General features: G+C 38.5%; 1 protein-coding gene across 1 annotated transcript in view; it reads right to left on the bottom strand.

Moving 5' to 3' along the window:
- Window positions 1-13,523, bottom strand: part of VIPR2 (vasoactive intestinal peptide receptor 2) — a 75,273-nt gene that overhangs the window by 47,795 nt on the left and 13,955 nt on the right. The window contains 2 exon segments of the mRNA XM_009329890.1: window positions 10,723-10,846; window positions 10,848-10,875. Coding sequence (XP_009328165.1) covers window positions 10,723-10,846; window positions 10,848-10,875 — 152 coding nt within the window.

Raw genomic sequence — 13,523 nt, 5'->3', positions numbered from 1 at the left:
TTCTGGTCCTTACCCCTTGAATGAGTGTTTTTAGCAACTGACTCAGAATGTAGCAAATGACTCTTTGAACTTCCTAATAATTCCTTTTTTCCTGATGATCATGCAGAGTTTGTCCTTTCTGGTGTATCTGCCCACAGCTGGTTCATACATTTCTTTAAGAATTAACTCATGAGTTTTATCTATGCTCCGTTTTACCTGACTACCTTCTACTCCCTCCGGCACTTGTGGCTTTTCTTTTAGCATTAGTGATGATATCTCTGAGGTGATGTTGACTTGGCCATGTGTATATAATTTAAGAGGTTTACATCTGAGCAAGCCATCTTCATACCCTTTGAAGTCAATGGAACTTAAACACGCTTAGGTGCTTCCTGAGATGCAGCACTGGATTAAAAACAAGTCCTACATCTCTATGATGTACCACCAGGGCTTACGCAAAGTAAAAGAACATTTACTTCAGCCAATTCAGGTCATGCTTCCTTCCCAAATGATTTTAAGCCAGAAACAACATCAACAACGTGACATACAAGAAAGACAAAGAAACTATTTTCTTCATCTGCCAGCACTCAGAACTAGAGTGACAAAATGCAACTCTTTTGGCTTTGATGGATGTACCGCCTAAGCCAGCATAAACAAGCTCTGTAGTACACAAGAATAATTAGCGTCTTGTGAGACTTCAGACCTTTTTAGTTCATCCCCATTTCCACTAACAAGTGAGAGCTGAGATGAGTCATGAAAGTGTTCATGCACACCCATAAAAGCTGATGACTTTCACAAATCTTCCCTTTTGTTCCGTATATGCTCTGTAAAATGGTGGATTTGCTACAGTAATCTGCGAACAGTTCAGAGGCCTTTATAAATTTTTGCTACACTGCTATATGGACTGGGCTACGGTTTTGCTAAAAAGGCAGCTGAACAACATGGACTTCAGAGCTCCATTAGTACCTTTTCCACAAAAAACCACAAAACTTTTATTCAAGCTTCACTTACATGAAATATTATACAGAGAAACAGAAGTCCAAGTCCTATTCCCACCAAAATTAATCAACACAATTTGTATCAGGTCTCGAAGCTAGCTTGCAGGAAGGAAATCAGTAGACAAGTTTTTGACATTCAAAACATTAAAAGTCACTAATGTTTTCTGGGGAATGTATTTTTTACCTCAGTTTTTCCTCAGTATTTTCGGACTTTACAGGCATCTATGGCACAGGAGAGAATGATACATTTTCAGACTCCTTAAAACAAATAGATGAAATAACACAAAAGATGTATTTCCTACACCTGGACTACATTCAGATGCATCAACAATCATGAGAGTGAAACTTGAGTAGCTGTCATCAGAATTCCAAGAACAACATTAAGCCTCAATTTATGTATATTTACAGGCTTATTTATTATGGTATAGGAAATCTGAGAAAACTGCTGAAATGTCCTGGAAGCATTAATAGTCACTGAATGACTACAGTGTGCTTCTGAGAACTGGTCTAGGGCTGAATGCTGAAATGATGGTGTTACTGGTACGCTGCTAGAGGCTGTTAGAATTACAGCTGTTAAACAACATGCACTTTTCTGGGCTTTCAGCTCACACCTTTCCTCAATTCCCCCTCCTCCTATCACTACAGATTTTTGACAATATTGCAGTCATGTATCTTCTTCTTCTCTTAGCAAAACACACCCTTATGCAGAGGTGGGATACAATTAACAAGTCCACTCTTACTACACTTGCATCAATTTGTCTCTTCCATCCCAATAACATATCTCTATTGTACAGCACGAGCTTAATTGTGCACAATTGAAACTAGCAACTAATTTCCTACTGATCTTGGAAATTCAAGATATGGCATAGCTGGAGAACTTGGTGAGTTTCACAGGTCTTCAAGCAGATATTGCTCTTTACCCACCATAGTATCCTTTTACAACAACGACATATGCAATATTATCAGAGGGTGAGAGAGTATGATTCACTTCATCCTAAAACACATGAAAATAGGCCAGATCAATTCCTCCCAACAATTGCCTGTTTCTCCCCAGTGACCATGGAGCAGCCTACAGTGCTATAAATACCTACACTGTTGGAAAATGAAGGTGTGATGAATGCGATGTTAAATGTGTCTCTTTCTGCACATAGAGTATCTAGCTTTATCAAGCTTGACATTCTACTCTCTACTCACTCTCTACTACTCTCTGTCCAGCCACTAATTCATTCAGTGTTAGGATTTCTGCACTGTCATCCATCACTACCTCATTTCATAAAATCATTATGTACACTCTTATTCTCTGGAAGTTTTACCCATCTCCTGCATATATAAGCCTGTTTCCTGTCATCTCCAAAGGATATTAATCAATTAAGACACAAAACATATTTATCTGGAGCTTTAAATAAGGTTTTACGTTTTAGTTCTAGTAACAATTCTACCAATCATTCTATAGAAAATATCTCGCTTTTAAAATAAAACTTAAATTGCTCCAAAGATTATTTTTGTATGTCTGCAATTTTATCATATTAAAAATTTTTTTTTGCTAAGTACCCAGAAGTATTTTAATGTACATTCATATCCTTTTATGTTCATTCATTGATTTAGTCTGTTTGCATCCAGCTTCAATAAATTCTCAAGCCTTGAATGTTTTTGTCCTTTCACCCTGATATGTACACATATAAAACTAGTCCAGCTCTTGATATCTTAGCTCCCCAACTTTTCCCGTGCATCTCTACTACTATACTCTTTACCTCCTTCTTTACCTATTAATAAAGCTAGCAAAGATTAAAAAAAAATAGGTTCTTCATCTCTATTTCTGTGGTGTCTAGAAGAACTCCCCTGCACCCTACATATAACAACCTCTTTTCAACCTCTTCATTTGCATCATTTATTTTTCTGGTGTGTCATTCGCAGCATATCCAAGGAAACAATCAATCTTCCCAGAAAACCTTTGCTCAATGACTTGCTCAAAAGTGTGGCCACGGTGTTACTCCTCTACTGCTCTTCCCTTCTGTTCCTCCAGATGATATTGCAGATGCTATTCTTAGTTAGTTAGTTTCAATGAGATCACTTACTTTATTTGAATGTTTAGTCTTTAATACTTGTGATGCATTTGCAGATACTTTATAATGAAAGGAAACGTAGCAGACTATAAACTACATTTTGTTTCTCTTTTTTTTCAGCTTACATAAGTGTTGCCATCACATTCATCATCCTGCTGAGATCCAGTCTTTGAGCGACAAGTTTGCTTACCTTCATGTGCTTCTTCATCTATAAAAATGTGCAACACTGGGTTTGTATTGGAAAGTTTTGTTTATATATACATTTTATCCATATATAAACCACTAGGTGGCACTTTGCATTTGGATTTAAAAAATTGCCAATTCAGACAGGTTTAGCATTTTTTAAACTGTCTAGGCGTGCACGATACATGAAACAAAGAGAGTGCTTTGAAAATCAGCCAGAAAGTTGTCAGCTAGTCCAGGGTTTATTTTTCAAACAGGGAAATGTTTTGATTTTTGTACTTAACCTGACAAAGCAGAAGCAATCTCACCTCTTATGGGCAATGTTTTCTAGACTGTAGGTCCGAACACCACAGTGTGTAATTTAGGCCACATGAGAATTTATGCACATATACGGACGGAAATTCTTTCTGCATTTTCACATAAGTAATAAGAAAGAAAGGAAAAGGAGGAGCTAGAGAAATCGCGAGCTAGCAAACTGGAAGCAAAGCAAACACACAGCAGAACTGCTTAAAGCAGTAATAGGAGTAAGACAGTAGCAAAAATACTCCAGGCTACTTTGCTAAAGTTATTTGCCGTCTACTTTTGTCAGGGCCCTGAGTGCACTAATAGGCCTTAATGGCCCTGACCAGCCTCACGCCCCCTGCTCAGGGTCCCATCTAAGCTCAGGTCTGGGCCTTCAGCGATGTTGTGGGTGCACCTGACTTCAGCTTCATCACAGCAGCCCCTGGAGCCTGCCTCTGCCTGGGCCCCGACCCACCACTGTGGCCCTGCCTGGCCATCCCAGGGCTGTTTCTGGCCCTGTTCCCCACACCGGGCTGGATCCTGACCTGCAGGCTAATGTCCTCAGCTGTCCCTGCCCAAGGGAGGTGCCTCACGCCCAGGGCTGGGGCTGCCCCTGCTGCCCTCTCTGGCTGCCCTGGCTGAGCGGGCCCTGCCTGCCAGGCCCTGCCTGCCCAGGGGCCCCCAATCCCCCTCCGTGAGGAGCTGCCGGCCTGCAGTCGTGTGAAAATGAAAACACTGGCTGCAGAACGGTCAAGAAGCAGCTCCAATATGCCTATGTTGAACTAAAGCACTGTTGTTGTATACAAGCTCTGATTACTCAGACGTACTGAGGATATGTGAATGTAAACTTTTTCAATTACTGGTCAGCAAAAACTACTCATACACAGCAAGTAGAATTTGGGAAGGCTACAGTATACACCAGATATAATTAGTTAAACATAATGATGAGACCAGTATGTTCACCTAAAACGTTTGCAGTTTATAGGTTTTCAAAAGCCAGTCCTATTACCAGGAATGGCAAAAATACTGAGATTTCTAGGGGATTACTGGCTTTTCACGAAATGAAACATTTCAGAAGAAATGCCTTATTTCCTTTCTGAAGAACAGTCTCCCATCAGAGAATAAAAAATCTATAAGTCAATTTTAGTTTTTAATGTAATTTACATATTTTTAGGGTACTGTAAGGAAATATGGAAGTTGCCGGCTAAAAACTTCGAATAAAACTCTCTGAAAAAGAAAACACATTTCCATCTGAATTTTCTACCAAGTAAATCCTGCTTTCCAATTGCTCAAAATGTTCTTTAGAGACAACAGCATTTATTTTTGTATGGCTGCACAGTATTCTAATCTTACCATAAGAACACTGTTTTCTATTATACTGGAAAGATATTCATGGATGTATAGTCAAAGCTGAAGAGGTACCTTCATCTTCATGTTGCCCCAATTTAGACAAGCTGTACATTCTTAAAAAAAATCATTAAATATCAATCTCCTGTTCATATAAACCCCACCACAAATATTAAAGTCTCTGTAAAGTATTGGGACCGTATATTTCTGTTAGTTTGGATTATGTCTAACCTGCATGCTATTTGTTGTATTAGTTTTGTTAGTTGTATTAGCTTTTTTACTACTTTGGTATTCAAGATTGCTTCCTTGTGGTATTTGAACTTTGGATGTCATGGAGAGTAGACTGCCATGGCCACAGCTGTCTTTATCAGGACTCAAGCACAAAACAATGTGGGGCAGTATTTCTTTCAGAATTTTCTGAAAAACCCAATAAATTAACTTACGGCTGTGCACTTTCCTTTTTCAGGGCTCCAAATGCCATTTATTAATGTCGACTGCTGAATTTGTATTTATGTTTGGGGAGGGGTAGAAATTTCAGACTTTCAAAATTGTAGAATGTATCTGTGGCCACATGTTGCCTCTCTTCTTTCCAAAAACATTTGTTATTGTCACTCTTAGTAACCTTTATTATGTGAGATTTTTGAATAAGGATGATCAGGACATTTTCTTGGTCTTCACCGTTTATTTCCTGTTTGTTATTTTTCAGTAGGCAACTCCTTTTTCAAGGTTCTTACTCACCTATCGCCCAGCCTCCTCAAAAGATGAGCCAGCTCTGCCTCTCTTCTGCTTTCAAATAATTAAGTATAGCTTCCACAAAGCCCAGACATTGTCAACACCATAAGGATGATCAGTTTTATGTGGTCTCATCAACGATGACACTTCAATTAATGGAAGCCAAAATAGGCAAACATTCAAAGCAGCCCCTTCAGCTCCACTCACAAAAAAATGTGTTAACCAAAAAGTAGCAGCGTGTCTGTACTACAGCTAGAATAGCAGCAGCACAGAGATTCAAAAAAGCTAAAGTTGTCCTGCCAAGAGCTACTGGCGCTGCATGAAAGGAAGTTCCGTGATCCCACTGTCTCATTTAATTCTACCTTTAATGCTACCTCGGATAACTCTAAGCAAGACTGCAGTCTGAACTACTGACTCATTTTACAGAGAAAATAGCTGCAAACAAACAAAAACTGATGGAAAACCTTGATGAGATTGGGAGGATTAAGAAAGTGGGAACCTCGAAGAGATTCCTCTCCACATAGCAAAAGAAAGCCCTCATCTGGCTTTGTGTAAGTCTCCTGTTTACTGATGTGGAGAGAGTGATTGTCAGATTGGCTTAGTTATGCTCGCAGTCAGTCCTTCTTTTGCGTGATGCAGAGAGATGTGTGTGTGTGTATTTGTGGGTTTGGAATGCAAAATAGGCACCTTTCTTACTGGAGAAATAACGTGAACAGCAGAGGTTAGTTGGATAAAGTAACTTTTGGACATCTTACCATGGATCCAACATTTGAATATTCATCCCACCGTTCTGAAGAGCTTTCAGAAGGATGTGCTCTGTTTCATCCACAAGATCATGAGCTCAGTGCTGGAGTCACTGAGTGAAATTCTACCGGCAGTGTAATTCGGGAGATTAGATTACATAGTGACATTGGTCCCTCTTGCTTTAAATTTATGAATAAGTGAGCTTATCATTTTGGTAGTCCTGTCTGTTTTAATTTCCCATTACTAGCTGCATTATGAAGCCTCTCTTTTAAGAGGTTTATGAAATTCTTTCCAAAACCATTTCTCTTTCTGTCTACATCCCTTCCTCAAAGTTAAGATGCCATATCTAAAATTAAAAACGTTGTCTGGCATATGGGTGTCACAAACACGTTTTGGAAAGCAAGAGCTGAAAAGACTCATTTAACTGTGCAGCCACTCAGTCCAAAATGAAAAACTCTCAAACCCCAGACTTAATTTTTTCATAAGATCTTTTTAGAACTTTTTGTTGTAGAACCCTGTTATAAAGTCTGCTGATTGAGTTTTAACATTTTTGACCATAAGATTTCACTTTTCATTTAAAGGTGAACGGAAATAAATCAATTACTTTAAAAGGTAAAATTCTAAATAGTGAATAAAGACAGAAATTTGCAGTTGGCCATTTTTTATGCATTTTCAATCACTTTTATTGGGAGCTTTCTATTTTTTTAAGAAGACAAACCATGGGTAGTAGGTAAAAGATAAATTAGTGTTTTCCCACTCAAAACCTGTAGCTGTTATGAGCTATTTAGAATGGAATTAATCTGCCCTCCAAAAATGAGAGTGCAAAAAAAAAATCCTCTCCTAGGCTTCCAGCTAAGGTGCATCCATACCTCGGGTGTCAAATTATAGGAGGACAGAAGAAAACAAATGCAGATGGAAGCTAATGCAGTCTTCATAAAATAAACAACTAGATTTGCTGGAGAGCACTACAGAGAGGAAGGCACTGCCACAGATCTTTGGAGAGTGACTTTCTTCTCTAAATGGAGTGTAAGGCTCTCTACTAATGGAAGAGTACACGCTAATGCCTGAAAATCCCCCAAAGGGTGCAAAGCAGGAGGTCCGGATGTCTAACAGTTTGACGTTGGCAAATGAGCAGAATTTAGCAAACTGGGTCCTGTGGTTTTAATATATCCTTAGCATTGTTCAGAGGACATTCACACAGTATTTATAGTGTTTCCTTGCAAAACACACTATTGCTTTATTAAGCCATGAAGTAAGCAAGTCCTTTGTAGACTTCATAGTCAATGATTTTAGGTGCACTACAAAAATTACTCAGTGAAATTCTTCAGCCCGTGTTATGAGGCAGCTCAGCTAAGATGACTATAACATCATTTTATTAAGTTAAAAAAAAAATACCACAGTCGCCTTTAAGTCTTTCCTTCATGTCTCCCTAACTGGGAACTGAGAAGTATTAGATAAGGTATTCCATACATAATTGCTATCTGCCTGTCCCATAAAATTTGGATCCTCCAAAATTCAGTCGCTGTGCATGCCAGCCAAATTCTGGAGCATGTTACATAGAGGTGTGAAGGCTTCTCAGGTGCCCAAGAAGTTAATGAAAAAATTCCCCCTGATTTTGATAATGGTGGCCCAAGCCTCCTGTGGAAAATCTCAGTGAACCTGTATTTCCAAATTCTAGACAGGACCTTCCATTAGCTTTCATTATAGCTTTTGTGAGGCAGGTAGCACATACTAAAGTTAGGAAAGTGTGGTAAGAGCTGGATAACCGTCTTTCCCATTCAGGAAAAAGTGAAATAGGTTTTGTGAATTTATTGTAATGAATTATGTTTCAAGTGTACTACAAGTTTTAGGTGTGGAGCTAGGACTTGGACTAGTTCCAGCTTGCCAATTTTCATTAGTAATTCTTCTTTATCAGCAGTCAGAGTATCACTGTGACAATCTGCAAGTCTCTGTTCAAAATACTCATTACATCTTTTATGAATACAGAGAGCTTATTAGGAAAATAAGGATGCATAGAGAATGGATATTTTTGGAAATGCATATATTTAACACAGGCTTTTCTGAACAGGTTCATGGTAAAGGTCTCTGTAACATGAAGCATAGTAAAAATTCTCCTATAACATTAAACATACAGTTTTTAAGGGTTCATTACCACAGGGGCTTTATTCCAGTCTCCTACAAAATGGAATATTCCCTTAGTGTCAGCCAGGCATTCAATTACATGTATAAATCCTTCCACTGCTGTTTTATCACTACCTGCAGGGCTGAATCAACACCATCAGACATACTGTCTCCTTCCAAGACATGAAGTTCTTACACAGCAGTTTGCCTTCAGGAGGCACCCCTCTTCCAGTGAAAAGAGGCTGTGAAGAAAATATTGACAGAAAACCTCTTTCTTCCCCTAGGGAAAAAACTGGTGTGCATCACAAGGATACCCTTGGAGCAGCCCAGCATCTGTATCACAAAAGTGGATCTTGAAAAAAGCTTGACTTTCAAAACTGTATAATAGCTAATACTGAATTTATTAATTCAAGATTTAATTCATTAAGCTGTGCTAGTAATTATTTCTGCATCTGGCTTCACACTAGCATTATTTATGTAACAGCCGTCTCTCTTCACCACTCATAAATAAAAAAATCTAAATGTAGATCAATTATTCCAGTAAGATTTTGCTTGGAAGAAATATCCATGTAAATTATTCACTGTTATTATAATTTTCTAATTACTGATCTGGATTAATCAAAAGGAAAAATTATAGTAAAATACAAACTGTTGATGATCCTTTTAATTATTGTATACAAATTGATATTAGAGTATGCACTGAGGGAGTCACATTCAAATCAAGAAGAGAGGTGGAGAAAGCATCACGAGTTGGGACTCATGTTTATGCTCAAAGGGCACTGCAGACGGCAGGTCCCTGAGATATCATAATCATCTTCACAGTGCATTCAAAAAGGACTGAACATGAAAAAACAAATACATTATGTATCACCTAGTTCAGCCAAGGGAAAACAACTGCACTGCAAGAGCTGTAGTATTCCAAGGAGCCCAGTTATTCTGCGATGATACATACCTGGACTACCATATCAAAAGGCAGGACACCAATGAGGCTTATGGCTTTGTAGAACTAATTTGAAATTAAATACTTCCAGCCACTTAAAGATCGTTTAACAACAGAAATTTAATGATTAGTTTTAGATGTGAAATTACTTCGTAAAAATCAAAATTGTATTTTGAACTGAAAAATGTTCAGTTGCCTTTAGTTCTAAAATGTCTTTCCCCTTTTTCTAAGTCTCACTGAAAGCCCACCCTTCCCTTCAATATTTTACATGTTACCAGAGGAGTGCTGGGCAGGTAACATACGCAAATGAAGCACTCCAAGAAGCACTTTTACCTTTTCACCAGTAGGTGCGTAGAGACTGCTTTCTGCTCACAAGTTCTAGCATACAGTTTACAAAAGATAACTAATCATAAAACATTCATATCTTTGTCATAAAAAAAAATTAACATTAATAAATACACACTTCCAACTCTCCTAAAAAGCCAAAAACTTTTAACCAAGTTCTGCCCTAGTTACTTTAATGTTACAGATTTGCTTTTCATTTGGCTGTCTGGATTTATCTGTCGCCTTCGTATTTTGCTTGCTGAACAAATTACTTTATCAGCAGCTCCAACTTACAAGAAAAATGTCATTTTTACATAATCTTATGTTCTACTCACATGAAAATGTAGCAAGGAAATCTAGTAAAATCTAAAATTAAAAAATAATAAACTACATCTCCTCTTCCTTCTTTCTGCTATTAAATTACAATTGGCCATATCTGTATCTATATATTTATCTTTCTATGTAGAGAGAAAATAAAAACAATAAAGTAACAGAGAGAATTTGGTTTTTTAATGTAACGCTACTGTCCAGCTTTTCCTTTGCATGACTCTATAGTACTCTGGGTGTGAATCTGATCTTCTGTCTGAAACATCTTCTGCCTGGGAAACCCAGAGATCACTCCTGCCACTAGTACTTCACTTTCAACCATAGCTAGAGATGCTTGCATCCAAGGCTTTCAACTTCTCCCCAGACTTGTTCTTTCTGCTGGTCCTGTCATCACCAGCCTGCAGCTTCTCTGCAAGTCGGAAAATACTAGCAGAAACAGCTTAAAACATGAGAATGCATTTGCTCCCATCTAGTGTCTCACCCAGTGCGTGCCTAGCACCTGGCACACCGCTCACAACATACTTGCTGCAGATGTACCTTTAACGCAAAATCTGCATAAATTCTAAAATACATAAAATTATAAGCACAGTACAGACAAATACGGCAACTGCAACAGCAAAGAAGGTAAAGGGAGAAAATCTTGAATACTCCAGTTGTCCCTATACTGCAGCTTATCTTTTCTTACCTTTGTAGTCCACTGGCTTTGCCTTCTTTAGAAGTTCCATGCACCTTGTTTCCTCCTTGTGAATCTCCAGCTGAAATCTGCATTCTGGATGGACACCATTCACCTGTGTCAAATTAACAAACAGGCCAGGGTATTGAAACACGAATTAAAATGCTTTATGAAGGATGCACCTACTAATAATGAAATCCACAACTTTAACTGGCACTGGTTTTGCCCAAGTACGTGCCAGGCATTTTACAGACAGAGTCATTGCCCATTTTAGCTTCTCACACACTGACTTCTCAAAACAAAATGTTAAAATAATCTACTAGAGCATTCACTGGCTCCTTCCTGTACCATTTCAAGGCCAATTGTCATTTACAAGAAAATATTAAACTTTCCAGTGCATTCACCAATATTGTTTCATGAGACTTTTTCCTCCAGAAAAACTGAGTTAAACTGAAGCAGGAAAGTAAACACATTTGCTTTTTTTGCTTTTGTAGTAAGTTAGGAAGCTGAAAGTTTAATACGAATCACAGAACATGAAAACCAATCAAACTGCATTCTCTTTAACACAGTAAATTTGCTTTTCTTCCCTTTTCCACCATGCATATTTTACCTCCTGAAGGCCCCAGAGCATGGTTATTTGATTCAAACAAGTGCTATGCAGGAAGAAAACCCCACTCCTTTAAAAACGAAAGCACTATTGCCTTTACTCGTTTATAGCCCTGCCCCTAGTTCCTTGGTTTTCAGAAAGGGTTATTTATGTCCATGGGAAGAGACAGAGTTGTAGCAGTATTGGGGAGAGAAACAAGACACGGGGAAGTTGTACTGAAGTCAGTTGGATTCACAGAGGCAGACGGAGCCTAATAGAGAAACATGCAGAGTCCATAAGAGACTGCATGGGAGAAATGACTGTAGTAGGTGACAAATGGGAAAATCGTAATCGTCACTGGAGCTAAAGGGATGGTGAGATTAGCTCACGTGAAATAACATCATAATGAAATAAAATGTGACTGCTGTACTTCAGTCATCCTCACACTTGTAGTACCAAGAAAAGGGTGGTCTCTCTCCAAGCTTCTCTCTTGCCTTTTCTCTCTCTTACTTTTCCTAGGAGACATTTAATAGCAGAATCTGATAATAGTACCTGATTCGTGAGACGCTATTTTTTTAAATGGCAATACTTAATTAATCAAGCTGTGATCATGGACCCAGAACCTAGGACCCAGAGTTAGGACTGAGAACCTGGTTATTCTGCAGTCTCCTTGTAGGCAAGCCACTTGCGCAGCTTTTAACAATACAGCATAATAGCCATAAGCATAACAGCAGGAGCTGCTATGAAAACTCATGAAAATCTGTCTCTTCTCCAAATATCTCATTTCACCACCTACAACATCAGAACCTTACTTCCTTTTCCCCGTCTTTTCTCTATATTGACTATTGAAATTACACGTTTGCAGGGCAGACTTTTTTTTCTTTTTAAAGTGGATTTGTACAGATCCTTAACATAAATTAGGATTTCTAGCACTTATAATAGAAAGTTCAGCATTATACTGAAAATATCTGTGTTTTGTTATGTATTATCTACTTTCCAGATAGCTCCCATATAAAAGTCCCATGTATACATAATGTTTTTAATTGCATTTTCCTTTCACATAACAGATTTTGATATTATTTTTTTTTCCAATTGCAAATATTCAGTAACTGAGAGTAGATCTCCACTCATCAAAAAATATTATAATTACTGGGTCTTGGAAAGGTAGGTTCCAGTAAATGGAAATGTTAACTAAATGAGGGGTTAAATCAAAGCAGCTACGGCAATTAAGAAACCTGCCGAATAAGTGACGTCTTTCTCCCATACTTATGAAAGAACTGCAAGTTTCTCAGTATTGGTGATCTAATAGCAAAGGTTACTTTGAGAACATAAATTTGTTAGTACTCAAAGGTAACACATTACTTTTCAAAGCAGGGATGCATGCCAAACTGTAATATACTTTGTTCTAATACATAGACCAGTTTCATTCAGATGTACTTCACCAAGCTAAAGACATTTAGGGTTCAAGACTATGTGGCACTGACCACATCCTGAAACACATCAAGAACCCCAAAAAGGATTTTGAGGGCACTCAGCACCTTTCAGGGCTGGTGCTCATCCATCTTTTCCCACTGCTTTACCAAGAGTAGGTTATCTTTTGTAACCACTGAATACAGAACCGTGTGCACTATCTTGCACATTGCAAAGGTACACAGCTAGCTGGAAATCCAGCTGAGGAGTCTCTCTGCGTTTTTAGTGGCTTAACAATTTTTAAGGCATCCAGAACAGCGGTTTGACTGGAAAAACACTTCTTCTGACAAGCAGCTTACATTTACCTTCAGCATGGTTTCCTGACTTTTGGTGGAAATGATCTGTTATTTTAAATTTACAGTAACAAAAAATGGAAAGATTTAGAGGGCAGATTTTTTATTTTTCGTAAATCATGTTTCCAGCAACATTATCGACTTTTACAAACAACTGAAGAAACGCTTAAAATATAGAGTTGTTAAAAGCAGACGCCCTAAATCTGAAGACTTTAATATTCTGAAGGCGTTGTATGTTGTTATCCGGTTGCATGTATTAAAGAGAAATTAATCGTGCAGGTTTTTTTCCCCGTATTATCATTGCTAACGACCCCCCAGACCGTACCAGGGCAGTGCTCTGTGAAAACTCTTCGCAAACTAGTGGTGGCCACCGGCTGCTGCGGAAAAGAGCGGGGAACGAAGGACTCGGCGACGAACGGCCCGGCGCCGGCCGCATTCAGCGCCGCTCCGCCGGCGATGGGGAC

The sequence above is a fragment of the Pygoscelis adeliae genome, unplaced genomic scaffold, assembly GCF_000699105.1.
Source record: "Pygoscelis adeliae isolate BGI_AS28 unplaced genomic scaffold, ASM69910v1 Scaffold238, whole genome shotgun sequence".
In the NCBI taxonomy this organism is placed as follows: Eukaryota; Metazoa; Chordata; class Aves; order Sphenisciformes; family Spheniscidae; genus Pygoscelis; species Pygoscelis adeliae.
The sequence above is the reverse complement of the archived record's forward strand: the minus strand, read 5'-3'. Positions and strand labels throughout refer to the sequence as shown.